At 46.0% G+C, this 26,653-nt stretch overlaps 3 protein-coding genes across 3 annotated transcripts in view; 1 reads left to right on the forward strand and 2 right to left on the reverse strand.

Moving 5' to 3' along the window:
- LOC126563070 (protein lethal(2)essential for life-like) overlaps nucleotides 1-26,653 on the forward strand; it is a 566,897-nt gene that overhangs the window by 366,036 nt on the left and 174,208 nt on the right. The window lies entirely within an intron of this gene.
- Nucleotides 1-26,653, reverse strand: part of LOC126560911 (phosphatidate cytidylyltransferase, photoreceptor-specific) — a 170,435-nt gene that overhangs the window by 59,518 nt on the left and 84,264 nt on the right. The gene's annotated exons all lie outside the window — the stretch shown is intronic.
- LOC126562275 (sestrin homolog) lies at nucleotides 1,801-25,491 on the reverse strand. Its single transcript, XM_050218736.1, has 7 exons — nucleotides 25,404-25,491; nucleotides 3,423-3,587; nucleotides 3,159-3,341; nucleotides 2,833-3,070; nucleotides 2,449-2,755; nucleotides 2,066-2,360; nucleotides 1,801-1,978 (listed from the first exon to the last, which is right to left on the reverse strand). Exons 1-7 carry the CDS (start codon nucleotides 25,452-25,454, stop codon nucleotides 1,892-1,894), a joined length of 1,326 nt encoding a protein of 441 aa, XP_050074693.1. The 5' UTR covers nucleotides 25,455-25,491; the 3' UTR covers nucleotides 1,801-1,891.

Consider the following 26,653-nt stretch of genomic DNA (forward strand, 5'->3'; position numbering starts at 1 on the left):
AGCTTGGCAAAAAACCAGCTTTTACTAAGCCTGCCGTAGCGCGGATCTGTGGTGAAGTATTTTTAAAACAAAAAGACACCAATTCAGAAAATAATGCACAAGATGTTGCTTCCGATTAAAATAGGAGCATTACACACCGCACAAGTGGACTAGAGAGGTTCGGCTTTCTGTTTCCGAGTGTTATAAAAAGAAAAGTAAATAACGATCAAGAATTAAATGGCGACCGTTTTGGTAGGTAGGATAGTCAAATCAAAATATTCAAATTCCTATGAGGAAGGCAAATAATGTCATCCTTATTTAACAAAACGTGCGTTGGTGAATAATGTTGTTCAATATAATCGTCGATCATCGTTCGATCGTGATGAAAATATGCGATAACACAACCTATCCTGCGACTATAGTGTTGATTGAAAAAGTCTTTCAATGATTGATATTTTTTACATATTACTGATCACTTACTGTACTGAGAAATGGACAAATGAAAAAGCCGAACCTTGGACAATATTTTAATCCTTCTCGTGTTGATGGTGGAATTGAACTGTCAAACGTTAAAAACCCATTTACTAAAAATTGAAAGAAAACTAGATAATGCCATAAAATTGCATCAAGGATTTCTCGCCTATGGCATGCATGGTAGCAGCAATGCTTGATAGCAGCTATTCAATGCACGGATGTGTAACACCTCTACGTACGGAACCTATCTTCTTCCGACGGTCGTTTTGCGTGTTTTAAACCCCCGATTTTGCAACAGCAATGAAAAGACGTAAAACCTTATCACAGTGAGATCAGAATGGGGGGCGGTTGGGGGGATAGATTTTACCACCAATACCATATCGTACTACAATCGATCGAATCGATCGTCTTTTTCGACTTTAGCTTCACCATTTTTTTTAGTACGTCGACAACTTTACTCTTATGCTCCGTTTTGTGTTCGGTTTGCGCTTCGTCAAAAAGGCAATACAAAGGTTTGCGATTTTTAAAAATAACAACATTCATCCGAAAAATGGACGTCGTCCATGGAAAATGGTACTTCAAAGAGTGGGGTGCGGATAAAGGACTTAGAACGAGCGTAGTAGGGTTGGTACACTATCTTACTCTTACTTTGCCGTTTTTATCCTTCTGCTCTAAGCTTCTCTGTTAGATCCCTGATCACACGTCCATCCTCCCTGATCTGAACGGTGGCGTCTATGCTAGTTTATGTCAGCCAGTGTTTTCCACTGCATTGTTATTCGTGTTTGCTTTTTGTATCAAGCAGCATATTCTTAGTACATCGTTTTTTTGGGGTTGTGTCCCATGTTCTCCGCATCGAAGAGTAAGGGTATCCCTTTCCTAGGTGTGTGTGTGTTTGTATATATGTAATATGTTTATGTAAAATTATATCACCCATCTAAATATTCCATTTGCTTGCTTGCTCATCACTCCTTGGCTCCATCCAAGGCTCCGATTTCGTTTGCATACGTTCTCTAGATTTTCTGCTTTCCTTTCACTCGAAAGTTAACCTCCAATTCCTATCACGCGCCTACTTCCGTCTTTCAACATGCTTTCAACAACGACAGCAAGGGTAGTACAATAGTTAACAACAAATAACACAACAGCAACAACTTCTTTTGCGCTCACAAATATCCTTTCTCTTAATAAAAAAAAAAAACAAAATACACCTCTCGCCCTGAACGTTTTACGAAATCCATCTACATAGTTCTCCAAACCGTTACCTGGCTACATTATCACGCAATTCCTTCCGTTTTTGCTTCGGTCATCCCTCCCCCTCCAAATTGCCCCCCCCCCCCCCAAAGCAATCCGCCCCAAATCATTCGTGCTCCATCCACTCGGTGCTCGGTGTAGGCAGCTCACAAAACTGGCCAATATATGGGCTTCATTCGCCAGGTGGTAATCATGTCATGTATCGCATAACTTCGCGTAAGGCATACAGCAGCTCCGCCTGATTGCGGGCCTCCAAGATCATAAGATTGATGTGAACCTGCAACGAAGGTAGAAACGATTGATCAGTACGTCCGAAAGAGCAGTTCCATTTGCTGGAGGAGGTATGTTCTGAATATGATGCTACCTTTTCACTGTGTTGTAGCTCGACGAGCACACTGTCGTAGTCCATCTTGGTGATGCGCTCCGGGAAGCAGCAGGCCGTCTTGATGAACATCTTCAGCGAGCGATCGAGCAGCTGGTTTACCTCCCCGTAATCGTAGTCATCGTGGCGGATGCCGTAGATGCACTGGATGTAGTTCCATATGGCACGGCGGAACTTGGACGTGTCGACGTTCGTACGTCCGGCAATCGTATAGTACGTTAGATTGTAGGCTGCCCGGAATTTGTCGTCCAGATAGAATCCAACATCATTGTACAATCTGGATAATTTGGAGGTAGAAACAAGCAGCAGAAGAATGTTAGCGCCCACCATAAGCAAAAGCAGGAGAAAAAAAACGCACGGCTTACCTATTTACTAGTGAGTATCCATGATCGTCCCAGGAGTAGTCCTGTATCCGGAACGTCTGCGGAATGTTTTCCGCACCGCGGCGAGCGAAATCCTGATATGTGAAGCACGGATCGTCAACGTAGCGGCCTATCTGCTGCGGAACTTCAGCTGGAGTTTCGCGGACAACCGGCGGCAATTCAGCCGCCTGTTGTTCCACATGCTTGAACCGATTGCTAAGCTCCGTTTCGCTGCACTCGTCACTTTTCTCCGATAGGTGCTTCATACGCTGCATCAACGCGTCAACACTCACTTCCGGACGGATTTTGCCTGAGAAGAGTAACGGTACGGTAGGGTTAGTATTTCCGCCGCTATTACCAGCAGTAACGTGCAACAGTAAACTGTACCATCTTCACTATTCGGGTGGTTTTCTGGATGCTGAGAATTGTACAGATCATTCAAACGATTGAAGACAGTCTTCTGGGTGAGAACGTTGTTGTTTTCAATTTTGTGACTAGCACCGTCCAGCTCCTGGGTGAGTCCGCAGGAAAACACGAACGAGGACAGCGAATGATAGTGGGCGAGCAGCACAATCGCGTGCACTACCTCGGATAACGACCAACTGTTCTGCCCTTTCGTTAGCCGCTACGGAATAGCGTTAGAGAGTCGGAGAAAATATTCAACGATTAGTTTCAAAAAGGATGGATCATGGCAAAACTGTTCAACTACACACCTCGATATGTTCCTTGTTTAGTAGCCACGGGCGATGGGCAAGGATTTTGTTTATGTCGGAAATGGCACGCAGTTTTGCCGGGATGTGTTCGAGTCCTTTCAACCAGCTCGGATCATACCCATTCGCCAGAAAGATTTCCTCATACAAGTTAACCAGGTACGTACACTTATGACGGGCTGCAGCCTATTGGATAAAAAAAACCGTGCAATTAGTACAGTTTATTAATGGGGTAATGTAAATCGTACTCAAAAACCTCATCCTTACCATGATAGCTATATAGTTCCTATACTCGTACGGCAGTGGTCCATCGCATTGCATGATGAATTTCTGTGTGTTTAGAAAATGGTCCAGGTATCGCGGATGGTAGGCTATCACCTTAGTGACATGGTCCAGATTCGAGCTGTCTGTTGGCGAGTTCTTTGAGCCATACTGTAAAGGAGAGAAGCAAAAAAATGAGTTAAAAACATGGTAACAACCGAAACCAGACTACCGTAACATGGTACGTCGTCACCCATCCCATAAATCGGGTACGGGTTTTGTCGTAAGAAACAAAACAATAATCGTGTAGTGAAGCGCGATGCTTTAATTTCTAGATGTCCTCCCGCAGAAATTATCACCAACAGCGGCCGTTGACCCAATGTGACCGAATGTCCTGATAAAACCAGATTGACGTCAATAACGCCGTCGGGATGATTCGCATGCAAAGTTTTGACCTCCCGATCCTTGTGTTGAGCGCTATTTTTTAACCTACCTCCCCCCCCCCCCCTCCCGCTCCATTCGAACTCAATTTCTGACCGGTCACAGGAAACTAATTGTGGAAAAGCATCAACTGGAACACCGATAAGATAATCCGGTGTATATGTCTGTGCATGTGTGTGAGGGTTGAAATTTTTCAGTTAGGTGAAACGCGGGTGCTGTTTTGCAGGACAGGTGATGTATTTTTTTGCTTTCACCCTCCAATCAGCTGTTATTCGACAGCCGGTGAAGCATACCCCGGACGCGCTCTCTACAAGGACTAACGTCATTCGATTTGAGAAGATCAAGCGAATGGTAAAAATAACAACTGCCACTAACCCCGTAAACGACGCAAGCAGCTTTGGGTCGGTATAGTGTGTAAGCAGAGGCCCGGCTAAATGCACGAGAAATGCCGGCACAGTGCTTGACTAAGCAATTTAGACAACGACCACACTACCCATTTTTAGTGACAATATTTTGCCGCCTATTATTCGAACGAACCCTTTACATCGCGCCATCTATACAGTTGATAAATATTGCACCTTCATAAGACCTTCATCCGGCACGATAGTCGACAAAACGTGCATCACTGTGTTCTACCCTTAGGCGTTCGCCATGTTTGCCAGTTCGCTTGTAAATCCTAAGTCCACCGGTGCAGTTTTCACAGTCAACCGAGAATCAGCATCTGTTATGCCGGTAAACAAGTCTGCCCGTGACACAATCCAACCATTAATTTTTGCAGGGCTCTCCCTTCTCGCTAGACAACGTGGATGGAAGTGATTTAGCTGCCATCGTTGCACCAAAAAAAAAGCCCTAACCCGGCAACCTCTCGGTTACCACTCTCGGTATGGAGGCTGTGAGATAAGCGCTAGATTTCCTTGTTGTTTTCGCAGAAGTAACACAATCTGGCAGAGGAAAAAAAAATGTGTTCCCTGCTGATCTGTCTGCTTCATCACTACATCTGGTTGCGGTTGGTGGGATGCGCTCAACGGCCCAGATGCAGCATGACGAAGGGTATTGTTTACTGTCGCCGGTTCAACGGGAACGTTCGGGAGACTACTGTGGTCGCTGACTTCCTGCTTCGCAGGCGGTGATAAGCAGTCGAATAAACACCGGCCATTGCATCAGCGTACTCCAGTTTTCCGATCGGTGCAAACAGTTGAGCTACATTGTAAGCTTTCGCTCGTTTGATGTATTCTGTTCGCGTACGATTGTATTCTGACTTCATCGTTAACCTCTCCTGTTCACGGTTGTTGTTTCAACTCTTTCCAAGCGAATTTTTAATTCGTACCAGAAAAAAAATCAAATCCAATCGATTAGAACATCTATTACAAAATATTGATCTTCGCCATCAGCTCTGATCAGCAGCAGAAGAAAGTACTTATTAGTATCCAGCATGTACCAGCACACGTTGCATGTACTACTCACATGGGGTGTCCTATCGAACATAAACCTGGCCGCACCCGGTACAGAGACGCTCGTTTCGCACACAGCCTAATGGCAAACATCTGTATCGCGCATTCTTTGGCCCGTTTCGAGGTTGTTTTTCGGTAGCACGTCCAACATTTTTGTTTATCTTGAACCACTCAACTCTCACACCCTTCGGTCGGATCCCGGACGGGGTTGTCAACAAAAACGGTGGGTAAGCAAGAATGAGAGGGACGGCCATGCCAAGGGAAACAACCGTGACATGGGAAACCTGATGCGGCCAGCGCAAAGGAAGACCATTTGCCTACTGGTGACAGAAAGTTGGCAAGTTCGCGTATGACACACACACCCATACAAGTGGGCCGTCCGTATCGTAGCAGCTGGATCGGTGCTGGAGCATCGTAAATTTGCTGCGATAAAATGATTAATGGCGGTTTCGATCATAATTAGTTGCCCTTTCCCATTCGTAAAGCTGTTGCTGGTGAACGAACTGTCGCAGTCACTGGGAGCAAGAATTCCGGGTGGAATGTCGGCATAGTTATTAGAAGAAATCCATGAAGTAACCATATTAAAGCTCACAATTTTCTGTCGATCGCTATTACTCAAAATCCAACATTGCATTGCTCTTGCAGATGCAGATCATCTCTCTCTCCCTCCAAAGACGAGCTATCAATCGACGGACTGTCTGCAGATATCGTCCGCCAATTCTCCCATGTCCCGGGTTGTCTGTACAGTGCCTTGCCAATGTTATGTGCTATCAGGTTTCATTATCATAACCATCACGATTCGCCGGGTTCGCCGTCCATCACGAGGCAACGGCGTGTGATAATGATTATCTCACTCGAAATGAATTTGTTTGCATGTCTCGCGGGCAGCAGTTGTTGTGTGCTGGTGTAGTTGTTGCTGCTGCTACTACAACTACTATTGCTACAACTTCACCCCATACACTCGTTCTGCCATATTTATTATTGCCCAGCCCTTTCAAAGCCGATCAAAACGCTTTCCAAACTCCAGCAAGCGATGTTGGTGACACCCCAAAATGTTGCCATTATTCTACTAGCAGCACATTACACTGCACACGAATGTAACACAATGGGGTAAGATTTCACGCACTTACGGATGGTCCTTTTCCGATTGGACGTACCGTGCTAACCGTCCCCGAATGTCATCGACGAATTTGCATATTTATTTGGCATCCACAAGCGGTGTATGGCTTGGGCTGTTTCATTTGCGTTTTTTTTTGTTGTTGTTGCGAGCCGTTGTACATTTGGTTTTTTATTTGCCAACTCCGTAAAACAGCTGCTCGCGAACATATGATCGTCGCGAGCTGTCAAACTGGCATCGTCATGTGGCGTTTGAGGGTGAACGGGAGATAGAGGACGCACAATGATGATGGATCGTATGTGTGTCGCCTGTACGTTGGGCAGGGAAAGTGTGGCCGAGACACCAGGTGAGCAGCGGGTCGTCAATTTTAAATTGTTTACATTTCACTCCCGGCAAGTTTGCTGCGTCCGCACGCTACACAACGTGCTCTGTTGCTAGACGGTTTGAAGAGATGTGTTTACGCCTTTTTTCAGCGTTGTCTGGTCGTTCAAATTGTGGATAATTCATCATCGTGCAGAACCGCGGTACCTAACTGGCACGAAATGAAGCGATGTAATTCAATCATCAGCTGGAGAAAAATGACACTGTTAAACGAACGTGGACCCCTGCTGGATCAACGGTGTTGATAGAGTTTTGTTATACCAGGCACAGATTTTATTACCAACTCTATTTTCTGGTAGCGTTGTTAAACTATAAATACTGCCGCATATCACTGACATTATTAATGTATTACTAAACGTATCATAAACTGCTACTTAAACGCTGCTATTCATAAGATCAAGGTTATCATTGCGCTGTAGTTGCAACCAAGTACATACGACTGGGGAAAGTTGTACAACTGCTGCTACAAAAAGTAATAAAATAAAAAAATAAAAACACGAAGACGATGACGATCGCCATCCGGCAACTGAAATGACCAAAACGTGCTCCATCTGGAGTACAGATAGCCGGGCCGCTCTTTTCCGGTTATGCATCGCGGAAGGAAATCACCATCAGGTTTACGATCGACACGAGCCGCAGCAGCAGAGGACGCGATCGCGAAGACCATTTTGGCACGAACCTCTGCTAGCTTCGCATCCTTTACGGTGTCAGATGCACGACTTCCTTATTGCACCGAGCAGTTGCAATTTTATGACCCCAAAACAATTGGACGTGATGGTCGCGACAACAAAATGCAAAAATAGTCGTACAGAGTCTCGAGCGAGGTGAGAGGAAGAATCCTTCGGGGGTTTGGCTCTTGATCTCCTGTTCCTAAGCTTCGATAAGTTACAATTTAGTGTAAACTATGAACTACCAAGATTACTTTGCTAATTAATGGGCATTAAAGGCTGATGGGAGGGGTTTTTGGTTTACGTAACGCTTGTCACAGCGATCGTAGAATTGTTTCAGCACTTCCCCAGAAGGTCTACGAGAAGTTCCACTGGCTGTTGTTTCACCAAGAGATACGGAACAAACATTTTGCTGGGATCAGAGCACACCACCAACGTGGTGTGCTGATTAGTCTCACAATCTCTAGTACCTGTTTGTTTGCACACTAAATCGCGGCGACAAGCTTACTGACCACAATGTCCCATAGCGCCGTACATTGTTATCGAGTGTGTATTATTTATTGTAGATTGTTAAGTCACTATGAGGACTAATTTTAGATTGTAATTGTTTTGATCGTCTGTTCCTCCATATACGAGTTAGTCGGTATGTACCTCTTCGCCATTGGTGACCCAAGAACATATTTGACCTCCATCAACTGATACCACGGTATCCTTAAGTCAAGAAAGTATGGTCAACATCACCGCATCGTGGCGCCATTTTCAAACGTGCGTGTTGACAGTTTAATGGAAAACGTTACCAAAGCGGAACAATCTCGTCGACATAACGGTTACCATACACTTAGGAAAAGCATCTTCATGGTCAACATCATCTTCTTTGAGCACGGTATGCCAGCACCAAGACTGATAGTTAAAAGCAGCCGTATGCCAATGGAACGCATATGGTACCGATAATCGGCAATAGCTATTGGCTCGGGTCATACCAATGGATGTACCGTGCTCATCATGCTTTGGTACACGTTAGCGCGCCACACGGAACTGCATCGAGCGTATGACCTTGCAGAGAACTGGTTTTTGAGTTTGACAAATGATTGTCCCACAACGCGACAAGCGTCTGTGAGTGCTGTGCTACTACCCTGGAGTGGTTGATTTTAGAAATTAATCCATCAAATACGAACACAAAACCAATCAGGAACTAATCAAAATGTTCTAGATGACAGCTGCCGACAGGTTAAGCGCCAAGATTTGTGGTCCCCTGTACATCCAACGTGTTGTTGATGGTAATAAGGGTTTAATTTCACACCAAAGCGCACCTCTTCGCGCGGTTCTGTCAACAGAGTACGATCGTGTCCTTCAGCCAGCCGCACTTAATCCTTACACATTCTGCCGGGGTACGGAGATATTTCAACACGCACACACACTCGGTCTCTCCCAGCTCGGCCACCCTCCAGCTATTTGCTGCGTTCAACAATGTCTTCCTCCCGGTCGCATAGGATCGTGCCGAGTTGATGAGATGTTTACAACGCTCGGCACCCGCTGACCATCGTATTCGGGCCAGAGTTGTAGTGTGGTATCGATGGTGGTTCTCAAGGCAGAGGATGACCGTATTGAAAAATCTGTTGACAGAATCAACTCGGGGCATCTGCGACGCACCCGCGTGCGTGCCGGTGCGTGTGTTTGACCTTCTGGTTCCTACATTCTCCGAGTGTTGTTAAGCGTTTTTTTTTGCACCGTGGAAGATCGGTCGTGTTTTTGTCTTCTCTAGCCTGCGTGTGTAGCCTGTGTCTCGCTGGGCGGCCTCCTTAAGTGTGTGAAGAATGCTACCACACTCCAAAAAAAACCTTTTCCGATCCCCAAAAGCGACAAGAAAACAGTTTTCGCTTCAATCTCAAATTTGAAGTGGAAAGTTGAAATATTTCACGAAGTAAGCTATCCGTGACGCGCGTTCCTCATCGTTTGCCACCGGCGTGGATGAAGTTAATTTAGATTTCATATCTCCCCTTTACTTGCCGCACCCATGATGCCAAAATATGTAGCGGAAGCGTTTCCCAATCAAAAAAAAAAAAAAAAAAAAAGGTAACCTTTCCCAAGGAGTTTGTATTCGTCGTAAGCGTCCGTTTAGTTTACCCGACTAAACAATTTTGCCACAAAGTGTGATCGTAACACTATCTGGCGCCGGTGACACCGATCGATTTGTACTACTAGATGTCTGACATAAGAGCAACAATGATGAAAAGTAAACATCAGCTGACTTTTTCCTGAGGTTTTGGAGGGACTAATGGTGAGACTTGAACGCGGGGTCATCCAGAATGCGATCCCTTGACAGAAAACGCTTTGACGCAGTGTGTCGAAATGGCAAGCCGATGCCGATGTCCGCCCACCAGCAGTAGCAGTTGTTCCGTTCCTACCACATCTAAGGCCGTGCGCTAATGGGCCGCATTGGAGAATCAAAACAAAGTGATAAATTACACCAGAAAATGAAGACGCCACCAACCCGGCTTTGAACTTGGTGTGCGAACTTGCGGAAGACGAGGAAGATCAGCTTGTGTTTTATTTTTTTCTCGACGTCTCTCTAATAACGAATAGAGAAGTAAAACATATACCAATCTATCGTAAACCCTGGAAGAGGAACTGTTTTTTCTTCTTCTTCTTCTTCTGTGCATGGGACCCCTGCCCGGGACGGATTCTTGAAGCGAATCTTGAGACGGATGATATCATCCACTGTTGGCTGATGGGGATACGTTCCAGAGATTTGAAGCGGCAGCGTTCTATCGCCGCCATAAATGGATATCATTCACTGTTCGAATAAGTGGTATTCTGTCATCTTAATTAAAACTATGTTTATCGCGCCTCGTACGGGATTCATTAGTTTGTACGCAAATTATACAGTTAAGTGTCCTGCGAATGGAAACTCGTTTGCTGGGCACATTATATAAGCGCACGCTCTAAGAATAAATTCAGATCATCGCTCGAATAGATCGCGTACAAGTCGGCACCATACTTGAAAGCACTCTCAAACTCAAAAAAAGCGAGCCGTTACCGAGCGACCAAACGGCGATTACAGTCAATCTCTAGCCATTTGCTCGCGCGTACAGTGGCGTACTTTGTATTCAACGCGGTCGTAAAGTTCAATTACAAAATATAGCTCCACATAACACCAACAACCTCTCAGCAGCAGTATGTTGTACGGGTGCTGCATTTCGTGACACTCGATCGAGGCCTCGATACGAGCGCCTGGCAAGAAGAAGGTGATCCAGGCAGGGGGTTTGTAGCATTGGCAATAAAAAACAATCAATCATAAATCACTTTATTTGAAATACCTCCAGAAGGGGCACGTACTCGGCGATGGCAGTACCAAATATGTGTACCCGGTAAAGGTTTAACTTTCCATAGATGCGCTAGAGAAGGAGCTACCCAACAATGTGCCGCCGCTGCCCGCCTCCGGGGCGCGCGTGCTTGTTGCGTGTGTCAACAAGAAAGGCGTAGGAGGCAATGGCTGCACCAAGATGCTAAATCCACCCTCCGCCCCCGAATAAGGAAGGCAGTACCATATGAGTGTGATGTTTTATGCATTTTGCGCCCTTTTGGAGGGTCCGTAACGCGCTGCTGTGGCGTGCGTTCTGGTCCCTCTGGGTCACGTCAAACACCCGTCACGTTACAGCTATTGATTCTTCGCGCGAGGACTCCATTTTAGGGTATCCGTGTCTCCCTGTCCACTGCACGTATAAGTATTCTCTCTCAGATGCAAATCTGCACCATCGACGGGTGATCACGTGCGTGTAAAGTATTTGGATGTTTTGTCACCAGAGCTAAATAAAAGCGGTCCCCCCGGAGGACGGGGCCACTTCAGAGATGTCGGCGATTTATTGCATCGATTAGCATAAATTAAAACACGAAAAGACAGTGGTAAACAAAGCTTGCAAACGGTGCGGGACACGATTCGTATGGAGATTTGGTGCGTTAGAAATAGGCGCGATCGTTCGAGAGATCCTTCGCCGAAGAGTGTTTTTGTTTCTGTTTGAAGACCGTGTCACCTACTAGACTAGACAGCGTTGGAGAGTGCTCTTATGGAGCTCCAAAGGGACTTTAAACCTAGAGATGGCAAGTTGGGAATAACTGATTCTGAAAAGGCAGGTAGCGATCATCAACTGCTGGAGGTCGTAGATCAGCATGATACGATCTCCACCTGATCTCTGGTCGTTGGCTGGGCAATTGTTAGCTCTAGATAATCTTCCTCTTGACCGCGAGAGAAGTATACTGTTGGAGCATAGTTTTATGCAGATTTGAAACCATCAACTAACAAACATAATTACATGCCTCCTCTTCCGCACGGAGGAACCTGCAAATCACGGATCGAAAACTAAACAGAATATAAAAAAATCCAACATTAGTATACCTGATCCATCGCTGATGGAAAACAGAATAAATAAATAAAAAAATACAACGCACACAACACAATACAACAATCCACTCCCCTCCCTATGGAAAATAGAAGGATCCCTATCGCGCAGCAACACGTTTATGCAAATCGCGTACTCAACCGGCACTCGGAATTCTCCTAACCGCAGCAACAATGTGCACAATGTGCGCGAACCGATACTTCCCTTTTCCGTATCGGCAGTGCGGTCGTGTTCGGTGCAAGCTCAAGGTTTTCAGAACCCGCGCTGTGCTCCTATTACCCGTAGTTATTGCCGAGGCGCAGATACCCTCCACTCAAGCTACCGTAGGGTAGTGTGCTACGGCGTGTGTGCTGGAAAGCGTCATCTCCCGGTAGTGTCGCAGCCACAGAAATGTAACCCATCCCCGTTGTCGGGGGTGTTATTTGATGTGGGTAAGGTTTCGGGTTTTTAAAGCACCTCTGCACCATCACTCACCGCCGCCAGAACTGTTGTTATTATTAGACCACGCACCACCATTCCTCGACGGCTCAATGGACAAATTATGCTGAAGGTTAGGTTGTCTTCTTCACGGTCGGTGGTCGCGTGCGGTTTGCGGTTCGCACATAGAGGTTGTGGAGTTTTGGTATTCTACGGTGTAGAAACCCGTGAATCTCTAACAGCCCATCGCCCCTGTTCAGGGGTACGAGAGAAGAAGGGGCCGCATTATGGCGAATGCGGTAATGATTAGAATATAAAGTAAACCTGTTCGATTGAATCGAAATATGGGGCGCGGTTTTTTTGTGGATCCATTTGACAGTAATCTGCTTAACAATAAAGCTGCCATCCTGTGCTCAATTTTCAACCCGAAGGGCGCACATCCACAATCTCAAGAAGCAACATCGGCCCATAAAGCATGCGAACGATGGATACATTTTCTAATTTTGTTGATACACAACATCCGTAGTTCCGTGCCACGCTGCAACATACTTTGTACGAGACGAAGGAAGGCGTCCGTGCCGGTTTTGCAATTGTACTTCGAGCACGGTGCGATACAATGTTGTAGCAAAGTAGCAAAGTGATTGCGGGCACAAGAATAGGTCAGTTTGATTGCTTCCTTTTTCTTGCTGGACTATCGGTATTGTGGGTTTTCGCAAACGGGCAACTGAGGCATGACGACCTCGGCTTTGAATCGCTCTGAATAACGCATCGTTAATACCGCTTTGCAATCATCATCATAAGCACCGTGTGCAGCACCAATTCCCAGCCTCGCAACAGAAAGATGAAGGCATGGTCCGAAAGGACATAAATTTTACAAGTGAAGTAGAAGGAAAAAGAAATACATGAATACAGACACACACACACACACACAACCGCAATAAAATGCGGGATGATGTAATCTTGGCTCAAGTTTGCAACATTCAAACTCCTCACAGCCTCCGTTTGAAACCGTTGTCGCCTGCTGTCGCCTTTCTTCTCTAGGGTAGGTCATCCTCCATCGGGTCTCCCCATCCAGAAGCGTTTGCAGGACACTGTGTGTTTTTGCGGCGAGCCATTCGATCCGGTTTATAATGGGAGTCGGTGCGATAGTGCGTGTCGCCGACCAGCGGCATGACAGTAAGGTGGCGACTGGCGAGGGAAAACGAATCGTCTTGCGATAAGTAAATGTGGAGGATGGGTGACGAACCGCTGTCGATTTGGTGCCACACGGGGCAGCGGGATTGTTTGTATATGACGCGATCGAGGACAATTTAAGTCGCTGGTAGGTCTGGCTGGACTACCTTCGGGATCGTTGTTTATTCACTCACTGATGCGAGTATAATGGGCTGCTTGGGGGATGATGTTCCTGATAATTTGCACAGCAGCGTACAGTGAAAGTTGTACGCAAAGAATATTGTTTTGTTGTAAAATAATGTTTTTATTGATGTGTTCATCATTCGCAAACTGTTAAAATGACGAAAATTAGTTTAGAAAACTGATATTTAATTTTTGAATTTATGTGAACTTAAAGAAATATAAATTTTCAATCTAATAAGGGTTGTTCACCGTGCGTTGAGCTATATCAGTACAGCTAAACAAAGTCCTGATGTTTGGGAACTATTCCTTAAGAATAGTCGGCAAGTTATCGCACAATAATACTGCGCAAATTACGAAAGTCTGCGGCTATACAGATTTTTATATATTTAAGTAAGACGGCTCGACGCCGTATTTTCAGATCCCGCGGGTCTATAGATATTCCAGATATAATTGTTCTGCATAGAAACGATAAAACTCAGCCCAAGTAATACAATAAAAACCATAGATTTCTGCACTAGAGATGAGCGCTACGCAGTGTACCCATGGTTCCGGAGCCGGCTCCGTCCGAACGGTTCCGATTTCAACCCGATCACTCTGTCCTCAGGGTTGCGAACCCACCGCAACCGTTTTTGAATTAACCAACGACATAATGAGCATTGCCCTCCTTACTTAGTCGACTATTGTTGACCTACTGGGCCATTGAAGGAAGAAAATTTTACTTTATTTACGTGAGTGCGGAACCGGCTCAGGTTCTTGGGCATTTTGCCCCATCACTAATAAGTACTTAATCCTGCCGCACCGATCATTATTCTTGATTTGAATAAAAAAACGGTATTTGTATTTCGAAACTTAGAAACTTGTCCTTCATCTTGTTGCTAGCTTGAAACGTAATAATTGCGTTTTTCCTTTACGAATAATATTTAAAACAAAAAAACCATAATAAAATTGCCAATTAAATAAAATTGTCCCATATTGCGTGTGTTCCAGTGTACAGCATACAGCTCCGAATAGAAATGGTTGAATCCGGTCCCAGTTTTAAAATAACAAATAAATGAACCGATCAAGTTGATTTTTGAGGTCTTGCCAGTTTCTTCCCAAGATGGATGCGTAATTTAAAATAGCATTGTCACGCTACCAAACCTGTCACAAACAAGTCCTGGTGGGCTGGTTGTCCTGGGGCAAGATTCTTTCACTACAATGGAAAGAATCCCTTATCTCAGTGTGTAGTTGTTGTTTACACTTGATTTTTGTGTGCTCCCCCGCACGCTTAAAGCGGGAGAAACAAAATCACGTTTTCAACCCATATATGCTCCATTAATGCAGTGTCTCGATATCATCAGCACATATCTCTTTTTGGTAGGGAAAGGAAGAGTAGGGGTGATCCACAGATACGCAAAAAGGATCGATTGGTACACCACACATCACCCAAAAAAAAAAAAAAAACACACACACACATCATTGCACATACGGCCCGGTGTGGTGGCATGGCTTTAGAATGGGCGGAAAACATTGCGCCCTGCTATATTTAGTATTTATTTATACACCGAAAGCAACAACTTGCAACCGAGAGCTGGTAAACAACTATTTAAAATTGGACACCACAACATACTGAAGGTAAAGGAAATGAGGGGGGAAGAGGGGGGAGGGGGGAAATGCCCACAAAAAACCTCCCAAATGTACGCACGCGATCACTGAACGGCGCGGGTCGCACACGTTTGCCGTGCCGGCAAGTTCCTTTCGCTTTTTATCCTTCAACGGGTTGTATTTTCATCCAAAAACGCGGCCTTTTGGCCTTTAGTGTGGATTTCTCGTCTTTTTTTTTTGTTGCTTGTTTTGGATGGACTTTCGTGATTGTTGAAAATTTGGGGATGCTGCTGCTGTTGCTGTTGTTGAATATTTCTCGCAACAATTCCCCGTTGATGGATGTTTTCCTTTTGCCGTCGTTGCTGTTTTCCATTTAGGTGCGTGTCTGGGTGCGCATTTATATGATTTGTTTCGATTAAAGGGTGCCTGCGCCACCCTTTTGTGGAGTTCTCCTTGGGGTTGCACAAATTAAATAAGATCGTACTGAAATGGGGGGGGGGGGGGGGGGGAAGAAAAGACACCTCTTCCGTTCACGCGAGCACACCAGCCCGACAGCGAAGGGTGATGTACTGTAAACAAGTATTTCGAGTGAACTATTTTTACCACGACAGAAGAAAACCCAAAAAGTTCCCATTTTTTTGGAGTTCCTTTCCGTTTTGCTCTCACCTCACACCCCACAAGACCATTCACCAGGATGGGTGAATGGACCGTTGTTGATGTTTTCGGTTGAGGTTGATGATTTGTTTGTCGTGCATGTTGCAATTGAATTCGTAACGAGAGCACTGTTTTGATCACAGCTTAAATACAACTACAGCAGCAGAAGATGGCGTGCGTACACTGCATTTAATGTTCGTTTTCTTCAATTGGCCACAACAGTGGGAAAATGGCGAAAAAATAACAATCCCTCCCCCCCACCAAAAAATACAAAAAACAAACATAAAAACAGCTTATCCCCCACATTCCCCCTACTCACTAAAACGCACACAAATCTACAACGGCATGTGGTGTGTTTCGGCTGCGCTGTTTACCAATAATATTCGGCCGTTGCGCCAATGCGCGGATTGCAGTGCGCCAAACCGTCTACTACTACTGTGGGGCCACGGCGTAGCGTATAGGCAGGGCAAAAGCGATCGGTTTACTTATCTTCCCCTTCCCTCTTCTTCACCCTATGGTGGTAAAAATTGTGCGCTTAGTGATATGAACCTAGGCCTAGGCAAAAAAAAAACTCTCCCTCCCAAATGGGTTCGTTGAACCAGCGTGCTCGCGACATGCGGTTCTATGTTTACACGCGAGAATGATACGCGGCGTGCTGTTGTGTTGGGCAGAAAGCAATATAGTAGCATCACACCAAAACATAAATGAAAATAAACACCAGAGTAACAAACATCCACACACACACACACCCTCTCCAACCATCCACCGAAAACCCTCTGATCGAGTGGAGAGTCAGCAGCAGTAGTATATTGGTTGGTAGCCAAAGTCAGCATTGCGAACAATCATACCGATTCGGCAGCTTGCTTGCTTTTGAAACGCGGCTTGCTGATCAACAAACGAAGAGAATAGTGATTGGAAAGTTCCATGCTGTATTCGGAACGGAACGGAACTAGTAGGTTCTTTGGACCTATTGGCGGAGGATGCAAACGCTCTTGGCGTGTTTGAGCGTCGCAAGGTACCTGATGGGTCCGGAACTCTCTACATAGAAGAAAAGATCGAGTCTTATTTTCAGTTTTCTTGCTTTTGTTGCGGTTAAGTTCAGATCGGTGGTGTTTTGTTTCGTTCAATTTTCATTAAATTATTTATGTAATTGATTGTTTTGTCTTGTTTTTGTGTAATTAACTTGTATTTATTCATTTTTTCTAAATTTTCCACTTTTTTCATTTTATAAATTGTATTATTCACTTCTACATCTTTATCTGTTTTAGACTGCCTTTTTTATTCTTTCAATCCATTCTTTGAGCGATTAGTTTCTTCATCCTACTACCCCAAACCACTTCACATACAAACTTTGGCCTAATCGTTGTTGGAAAATGTTTACATTGCCACCAGTAGGAGAGTGTGTTAAGATAGATTTCCCTCGCTCAATATGATGTGATGGCCTTTGGCGATCTTGGCTTTTGCGCCGGCCAACTATTTTTAGTACAACTGTCCAACGGCCGCACCCAAGCAGCGTGCTCCGACCGTACGAGAAGTGCTCGCCTTGGAGTAGTTTCGCAGCCAGCTTTCAATGCAATCAATGCCAAAGCAAAACACCCTAACCTCACCGCATCAACCAGGCCCGTGTACCGTCTTTGGACGCAAAAGACGCAACTTTTTCGCTCCTCCACAAACAAACGTTTTTATTGTTTGCCAAAACATTCCGTGGGGAGGAGGGGAGGGGGGGGGGGTGATTCCGATGCTCCAATACTGCACGATCGCTTCCTGCAAAAGTTGGACGGACAAAAGACACACAAAACATCTTGCGCCAACTTACTGTCCACTTTTCGCGTCCAATCGACAAATTGTGGTGGCGACAAACGCACAGGACAAAAAAAAAAACAAAACGCTCCCAAAGAAAGCACAAAACGGCAGCAACGGGAGCGGACCAGCTGCAATAAATCAAACCCTCCATGGTCAACTGTGGCGGGTTGTGGTGGGTCATAACGAAAAAAACAAGACGGCCCAAGAATAGGAAAACAGGAACGCATACAAACCATTCGCGTTTACGTCGCCGTACGCGGAGAATTTTTGTGTTGTGCGGAATTTTGTTTAGCTCCGCGTTTCAGTAGCCAACGCACACAACTTCCCCCAACATCAAAGGGTATGGTGAAGTGTGGGGGTTTTGCTGGGGTTGGCAGGACCCGGTACTATATTTCACGACGATATGGATTACGCGGGATGGCATAAATTTCGCGAGTCCTAGATAAAGAAAATAGCAAAACGGTGTCATGATCGCCCGGCTGGGGGAAAAAACGCCCGGTTGGATGTGCTGTTTTTGAAGCAGAGGAGCGGCGAGGGATGAGTTGAGTTGAGTTCTATTTTAGCAAATTGGTCATTTTGTGACAGCGGGTTTCTGATTCGGGATGAAAGACGCAAGAGGCAAAAGAATTATAGCGCCTTGAGCAAAAGGACCGACGTCACCGAGGGAGTTTGGCTTTGGTTTTTGTTTCTTCTGGTTCTGTACACAATTTTCTCTCGCGGGGTGTAAATATTTAGTACAAACAAATCATTGACGAAGAGTGTTTAATCGGCAATTATCTGCGGTTTTCATCGTTAGCGCAGGAACCGCTGTAGTAATTAACGTTGATACGTAATGAAATGTGATATCGGTGCCTTTAGCGACGAAAAGGATGAACAAGAGATGGCAAGTCTTTAATCTATTCCCATTAGTAAATTGTTCTACTAAAAAGCTGTACTAAACTCCATTAGTCAAAGAGTGGGGTTTCGTGATGATTAACCGCTCTGATCAGCAACGTGATCGTTTAGAAAACCAAACCAGAATCTAACCACTAGGTTATAACTGGGAGTACGCTAACGTAATTGACACGCTGTGTGTTGGCGGAACTGGAAGCGCTTGACTTTGTGCTCCAGAAAACGGCCCCGGAGCATTAGCGATATTGGCAGAAGCAGCACACACCTTAACTGCTTTTTAACACATTAAGGAAACACACGATCGTACAGATCGTGAAATGAACTGCTCCATGTACGAGAGTCCCAAAAATAGACGACGTTCGGACAGCGTTGGAGAGGACATACAACAAGGAAAGATATTCAAATTCAGCGTTGATAATAAAGCTTAATTTACACCAATTAATTTGTAACCTTGAGAGTCCATAACTGTTGTTCATCCACAGAGCGTCCCGTAGAGACGAGGAAGCGAGTGAGCGTGCGTCTCTCTTCCTCGGAAGGCGCCACACATCCTCCCCCTTCGGGACCGGTTCTGACGTTCAATCTGGCGGGAAGAAGGCAACACCTCCTTGTGCGTATGTGTGTCTCCTCGCGCATGAATGTGCACTTCGACACCCGACGAGGAGTCGTATGTTTGTTTGCTGTGCGAAGAATATTAATTGCCCCGGCCCAGAGGCGCACGACTGCGAACCTAGAGAGCGTGGCAGAGGAAGCCGGCCGGGCCATCAATCGCAGACTGGCCCCAGGGCCATTGAAGTTATCCAGCAAAGTCATAGTGTTGTTGAAGAGCTTGAAATAATCTGATGGGCCGGCTAGCAGCCAAACACGGTACAAGCTTCCGTACGTGTATGGCTACCCAGTCGGTAACTTGCTGGAGGAGGTTCTCCAGACGCGGTGACCTCCACACCATGTTACGGATCAATGGCTGGGTAACACTTGGTGTTAGGCTCGCACGGCTTTGCGTTACACTGCAAGAAGGGTACGCCTACACTACTAATCGCCGTACCAGGTTTTGCTGTCTTTGGGCAAACTGATCCAGAACCGGTTCTCACCCTCTGTACCCGCTGCTGCTCAAAGCGATCCAGTGACATCAACGGTGTCGTGATCGGATCAAGCAGATTTCGAAAAAAAGGAATGATCTCGACGGAACAGGTTCTATTCTTAGCATCACGGTGCCCGGTAAACCTCTTCCCTCGGTCTCTTTCACGTCCTCTTTGACCCAAGTGTGGCCACTCCTTGTTTTAGTGATCTTGATAAGTAAAGAGACGGCGCAGTGTCGTTCTCACCGGTTCGCTCAGGTGTGCGTTCGGTCGGAGTTGGTTGCGTGAATCAACAAAACAAACAACTCCACACACAATCAGAGGACTGTCCGTTTGCCCTTACACTACATCATCATGCGCTCCTTCAGGCAAGGGTGTTTGGTTTTCCGTTTTTTTTTTCGAATCACGAAACTGACATCAAAAACCATTGCAAAAAAATATTCTACAAAAAAACAGGCAACAGCGACAGTCCGCGTTAACGCTTTAGCGAGCACCACTCGCACTAGGTCAGCATCAATTAAGTAATTATCGTTCGGCATTAACCACTCTTCCGCCTACAGTTTGCGGGGTTCCTCTAGTCACTACTCTAGTTTGGATGTTAGATAAGAAGGGGTGAGAGAGACGGAGCATCTCTACGGTTATAGCAAAAGTTGCCGTAGGTCGGTCGGTTCCGTCGGCAACGTTCGACAGCTCAGATGAAGATCAGCAGCGATATATTCTAATGAGCGCTAAGGCGGAAACATTTTTACCGCTGTTTTGGTGACTGAGACCCTAGATCGGTTCAGTTAATCAAGGATAGCATTAATAAAGTATTTTGTGTAATTAGACCCTTTCCTATACTAGAAAAAGTGGAGGGCAACATGATAAAGTACGTGCCTTGAGAGTGTAAAGAACATTCATTTTCCCTTCAGAAAACCTCTCTTCCTGTAGTAATTCTCCAGTATTCTCTACAGACATGCAAAAAGCCACCATCATCCTAAAGCAAGCGATTGTTCTGTGTGTCCACAACTGCTTGGGGTACCATTATATGTGCGCTTGGCAACAGCCTTTCGTGTCAGCATTGTGTCAGGGTCCCTCTGGTTCCATGTCTAGTGCTGCTCTCCAGCCTCCTTCAATTGCTGCACAGGTACTGTGTATACGGGGCTCTTGTAGACGTGCGCTAGTTTGTTTGCTTTGGCCTAGCAAACCGGCAAAGAGAAACGTTCGGCCGATTCTCAATGTCGGCCGGTACCACTCCCATGTGTTACCACTCCTCAAGGGGGACTGTGCCGGAGTGTTGTTTGCTTGTCTACAGGGGTCGTCTTCTCTAACTTGTCCTGTTTTGCTTCCTCTGCGAGAAGCACACAAGATGTACATACAATCGCGGGGGCCTGGCTGTTGCCAGTTGAACTTTACCTCCTACCCGGTGCGTACCCCCGTGCCGTGTTAGTGCTTCGTTTGCGCTTGTTCGGTGCACCGGTAAGGTGTGAGTTGTTGCTGCATCTACTTAAAGACTGCATCGCAAGCCCACCATCACTAGCGCCCGGGTGATGATCGGTGGTGGGGTGTTTCTTTCTCGTCCATTAAACGATGCGTACCACCGCGTATGGGTTATAGGTATCGCGGTTATATAGGTTATGTACCGACTGCAAGTACTGTGGACTTGTCTGTGGTACCCCCGGAGGCCTAGCGTCTCTCGCTCTCTGTGTTAAGCGTGATTGCGTGCGGGGCCAGTGCATGCACCCGCCGCCATGTAGACATGTGCAGAGGGCAATGCACTTCGGCGTTACTATTTTTTTTTATCGAACACTTGCCACACGACAAGTTTCGTTTCGTAATGGTACAGTTTAGACCGGCAAATGCATGGTGGTTTTATTCGTAAGCGATGCAACGTGGCTCATTTGGAGCACTCTATCTGCATTGATCGTGTAAAGGAAATTGAACTACAAAAGCTGCATCAAAAGCAGTGATTTTGAATATAATTCTTATTGGTGATCATATCGAAAGATCCTTGGAAATGATTAGTTTCGAATTTTAAACCTAATCTCTGTGTGAATCTTTCTTTACAGACAATTTGGCGAGGGCCCTGGAGCTTATACCTTTCCAACAGTAAAAAGGAACGCTGATAGATGATTATCATCATCTTACTCCAGGAACACAGTACGGGGTATCAACAGGTACGTCGTTCAAGCCTATAAAGATATGAAATAGGATCCTTCGGACATACGATATGAGTTGATGATTTTCACCTTCTTATCGTAGGGGGGATGCTCCACGATTTATGCTGACGACACGAAAAAAAGGTAAGCTGTAGTTGGTACACGGTACCCACCCAGATAAGGTTTTCGACGGAGTCATTGACCTCCCGTACTTATAAACTTAGTCATCAACGCTAGACGTAGCACAAGGGGTGAGGGACATCCATATTGCTACCATATTACCGCGCTTGCGACAGTCTTCAACGATCTCTTCTCACAAGGGGTGCAAATTGGATGGCATTGGCTGCTGCCGCCGCCACAACGTTCGATCTATTTGGTTGTTTTTTTTCAAAAAGTGCTCAAAAAACACGTCGAACGATCGATTTCACACAAAAATTCGCATGGAAAGTAAACCACCACCACCCCAACTCGCGGACGCTTAAATTCCGCGGCCAATGCACAGCTGGATGGAAGGGGGGTGTGACTAAGCGCAACACGCTAACACGCATGGGGAGGGACCCATGGTAGACGCGAGGGGGGGGTAGTGATTGGATTGGAGTGTTGGAGAGGTGGAACGACGCACTTGACAACCAGTCAGCCGATCGCCCATCGGCAGCCGATTTCGCCGGTCTCGTGTTATGCTCCGGCAACATCGACCGATTGGGCGATCTGGCGGAAACGTGTTCGCGCCCAGCTACGTTAGTGCCCTCGTTCGTTCGGTCTGTTTGCTCCGTTCTTGGAGAATAAATTTCGTGACCGTTTTGCGTGACCCTGCCTAGCAACGGCAAAAGAACATCCACTTGAGCCCACGGCGGCCACGCTTATCAATTTTCGCTTAGGAGGGTTTTTTTTTTATTTCTTTCTTTCATCATTGTTCCCGTTACGGGGAGGAAGCGCTTTCAACTGCATTTGCCTTGTCACTAAGCGCACCAGACAGGAGAAAGTGAGCTGTGTGTAAAGGGTTGCAATAGATAAAAAAAAACATCATCGTTGCATCGAGACTGCACAGCACCGAATCGATCAGCGAAAGAAGCTTAAAAACCGTTTCCACCACAGTCCATCGCCCCAGATCGCGCAAACCCCAGACATTGTTGCTACCTCTTATCTGCCGGTTTGCCAGCCTCTTGAGACGCCCGCCCGAGACCACTCGAGACGGGGCGGGCTAATCGTTCAAGTACTTTTTCACCTACATTCGCAATGTGCGAATCCGACAAAAATGTGCAATCGACAGCGCCGATGATAACGTGGCTAGCTGCTGCCATAGGAGGGAGACGTTGGAGCGATCTGCTTTGCTTCCAGCTGATAAGGGGATGCGTGACTTGCGGAATGTGTGTGTGTGTGGTATAAGAGGGTTTGAATTTTAGAATACGACTCATGCGTGCACCTAGCAAATGATTCACATTCTAGAGTATAATATTATTCAGCTCAACAATAAATTCCATTGGACGCAATATTTTTCTTCTTGTTGTTGGCTTTAAGACTTACTACACTTATCGATACCACCGTAGTTGGATAGCCAGTAGTGAAGGGTAAATCCTCATTTTTTCCGGAGTCGGAGACACCGGACCAAGCTTTGGATTACTCCGGAGTAAACTCAGAATAACTCCGGAGTCAAGATCCGAAAATCAAGATTTTTTTCCCGGAGTATATTCCGGTTTTTATACATAGGAGTTGGAGTGGATTCATTAGTCCACTCCGGAATTCCCATCACTTTGAATCCCAGTTCCGCCGTGTGAAGACAGGCGCCGCTGTCGCTCCACCACTTCTTCTTTAAAGCAGCTGATCAGTAATGGCAGTAAAAAAAAGCAAGTTGCCAAACTCCAATGCCAAGATAAATGACCACTTGTGCACAATTTGCCTGCCGAGCTTGCCGCCTTCCAGCGTATGCCCGTTGACAACAAACATCGGTGCGCGGTGCCTACTGTTGCCAGTGTTGCCCGTTTTGTGTGATAAACACATTTATCGTGTCCCCCGCGCCGCTGCCACGTTGACGGTAATTGCTTTAATTTACCGGCACCGCCGCCCTCCATCCTAGGATGGCCAGATGTTGTACGGTCCATGCTCGGGATTTACTTCCATCGTCAACATCGTCACGGTTTTGTGGTCCGGGTGGGAACCGCCACAGACAGAGATGAAGCCAAACGAAGGGACGCTTAACTTTTATTGGCTACCCTGTACCGAGCGTGCTCTCGTGGGGCAGCAGCAATTGCTTAACCAGCTTTGTTCCCCTTCAAACATCACCACCACTACTGCCACTACTACCACCGATCAGAACGTAAAAGGCCGGTCGGGACTGGGGTCTATTGGTTCTTCAATTAGAGCGAAGGATTAACAAGACATCGACCCCCAAAGGGGTGGAGTGAAACACCACGCGGCATAGACCGTGTGACGAGCAGCGCATCAGCTGCAGTTGTCAAACAAACACATAAGTAATCCTTCCATTGTTTTGAGTTTTTTTTCTTCTTTCTGGTGTTTCACCGCCAGTGTTTTTTGTTTTGAGGACACACATCATGCAAAATAGTCTCGTAAATGAAGGACAGGACAGAATTTCAGGAGGTTTATGGTAGCGCGCGGGGAATCGTTAACCTTTTAGCGTGGGTACGTCCGCTGGTGCTTCAACGTTTGTCAAATGTTCGACCAAACAACAAGGTAGACAAGACGTCCTGAGCTGTGACGCATATGCTGCCTTGATTGTCGAAAGTATCCTTTCGACATTTTCTTCAGCATTTTAGTTTGTTTGTATGTCTGCACCGTTATCGAACAGTAACGGAGGGTTGACAATTTAGGGCTCTACGTCACACACCGGGCACACCGGGTACACCACACACTAGATAACGACCCTACGACCTCTCTGTCTCGATGGAGAGGCGGGACAAAAAAAAAAAGAAGAAACACCTACACGACTCCCCAGACATTCGACCGAGAATCGATATCACGAAATCGAGCGCAAAAGGTGATAAAGCCTCCACTAACACTTATCACAAACCAAACGGGACAGGAAGGAATGCTGAACATGCGGTACCCCGCGATCGAGTGCAGAGATTGACAGCCCAATGGTTACGACACGCGTGTGCACAAGAGTGCAGGATAAGAGATGGTCTGTGTACTCCGTCCTCGAGTGTCCGGGCTTTGTTTGGGAACACGGAAATTTGTAGCACGCTTTCTAACCCGGGGTCGGTGTCTTGTGCCTGCCGCCACGCCATCAGGCTTCAAGTGCAACGTTCCGCTGGCCCCGCGACTCATCACGCACAGCGGGAAGCGTTTTCCTTATCGCGCAAACCTTGGGCAGGCTTTACCAAAGTTCTTACGGATGGTCTAGCAATGGTTGCAGTAGCGGTTAGCAACAAGCGGACCAAGACACGCACTGTTCGAGCCGAAGAAGGTCGAAGTACGGTCGGTCGTGCATGATTGTGGGGGCCGCACTATGTGGAGCAAGTAAGATAAGTTGAGCATTCATGTACACAGATACGTGGGTCTTCGCCATAAGAAGTAGTAGAGCGGAGTAGTAACAGACCGAGCACGTTCGAAAGTACACTAAGCTTAAAGAGTTTCCAACAAATCGTTGTATACTTACGTCCTGCCCGATTTGTCCCATGTCGCCGTAGTATTCCACCATGGAGTACATTTATTGCAATCACTTTTTGGCCGCGTATAACACAAAGCTACACAACAAACACACACACACACACACACAGATGATACTGATTGGTTCAATTAGAGAAGCAAACGCACTAGAGTGGAGGTCTCCCGAGCAGATGTCTCGGGAAGCATCAATTCCACCAAACCGTCGTTGTGGTTCACCACCAAACCTCTGCCAAAGCCAGGCTTTGCTTTGCTTCTTCTTTTGTTTGCTCGCTCTTACTGTCGCGTACACTCACAGGCACAGCACACTCGCACAATGGAACACTGAACACAGCTCCAATCTATTGCTTATCGCGTCGTATCGATTTGTCAGACCGCAGGCAAACAATCGATCAGCAGCAGAAGCAGCACAGCAACACTATCGCACAGAAGTGACAGGACTGTTTTAGTACAGAACGCACACAAGCAGAACGATTTGATTTTCGTATATTTCTTTTTAAAAAATCACTCAATTCTTAAACGGACGGTGAACTTGCTGTTGGATTCGTTGTGTAAAATTCCACCCACCGACAATCGCTTACTACTTTCACTTTCGTTCGTATTTCCTATACACAATTAGTACAGGTTTTGTGTACTATCGCTTGTTTTTAGTACACGGAGAGGAGCGCTTCACTTGACATTCACTTATACGATGACACTTTGCTGTGAAGAGGAAGATAAATAGAGGGTTAAAGAAAACTGTACACTAAGCAGCATCTAACCAATAAACAACTAGAATACATTCTCTATCTGGGAAGACGCGGCAAGCAAAACTAGGCTAAACAAACTCGACGGAAGCGGCTTGTTGACAGACATCAGGTTGCCTCCTATGCATATCACACAATATCGCAACTGTTTCGACAGCTCGATTCGATCGATGCACCCACATAGACGCATCCATTCTAGTAACGTTCGTTCAGCTCCCTTCTAGACCGAGATTGAACACCCCGCAGTTTAAGCCTTGTTAATCTTATGCTGCATCAACAAAACAGCCAACTAGTGCGACGGGGTATATATATACGTCACAACGTTTCGAAGATCGGCTTCGCTCGTTCAGATTCAGCGACGATCGGTCTCTTTAAACTGGACTTTAAAAGCATTGGATTGGAGCATTTTTTACTTCTTCCTAAATGTTTATCAGGTCTCTCTTTTGGCGTCTACTAATTCTTCACGTTGGTGGCAAATACTATATTTAACATCCAA

Source organism: Anopheles maculipalpis, chromosome 3RL (genome assembly GCF_943734695.1).
Source record: "Anopheles maculipalpis chromosome 3RL, idAnoMacuDA_375_x, whole genome shotgun sequence".
Classification (NCBI taxonomy): domain Eukaryota; kingdom Metazoa; phylum Arthropoda; class Insecta; order Diptera; family Culicidae; genus Anopheles; species Anopheles maculipalpis.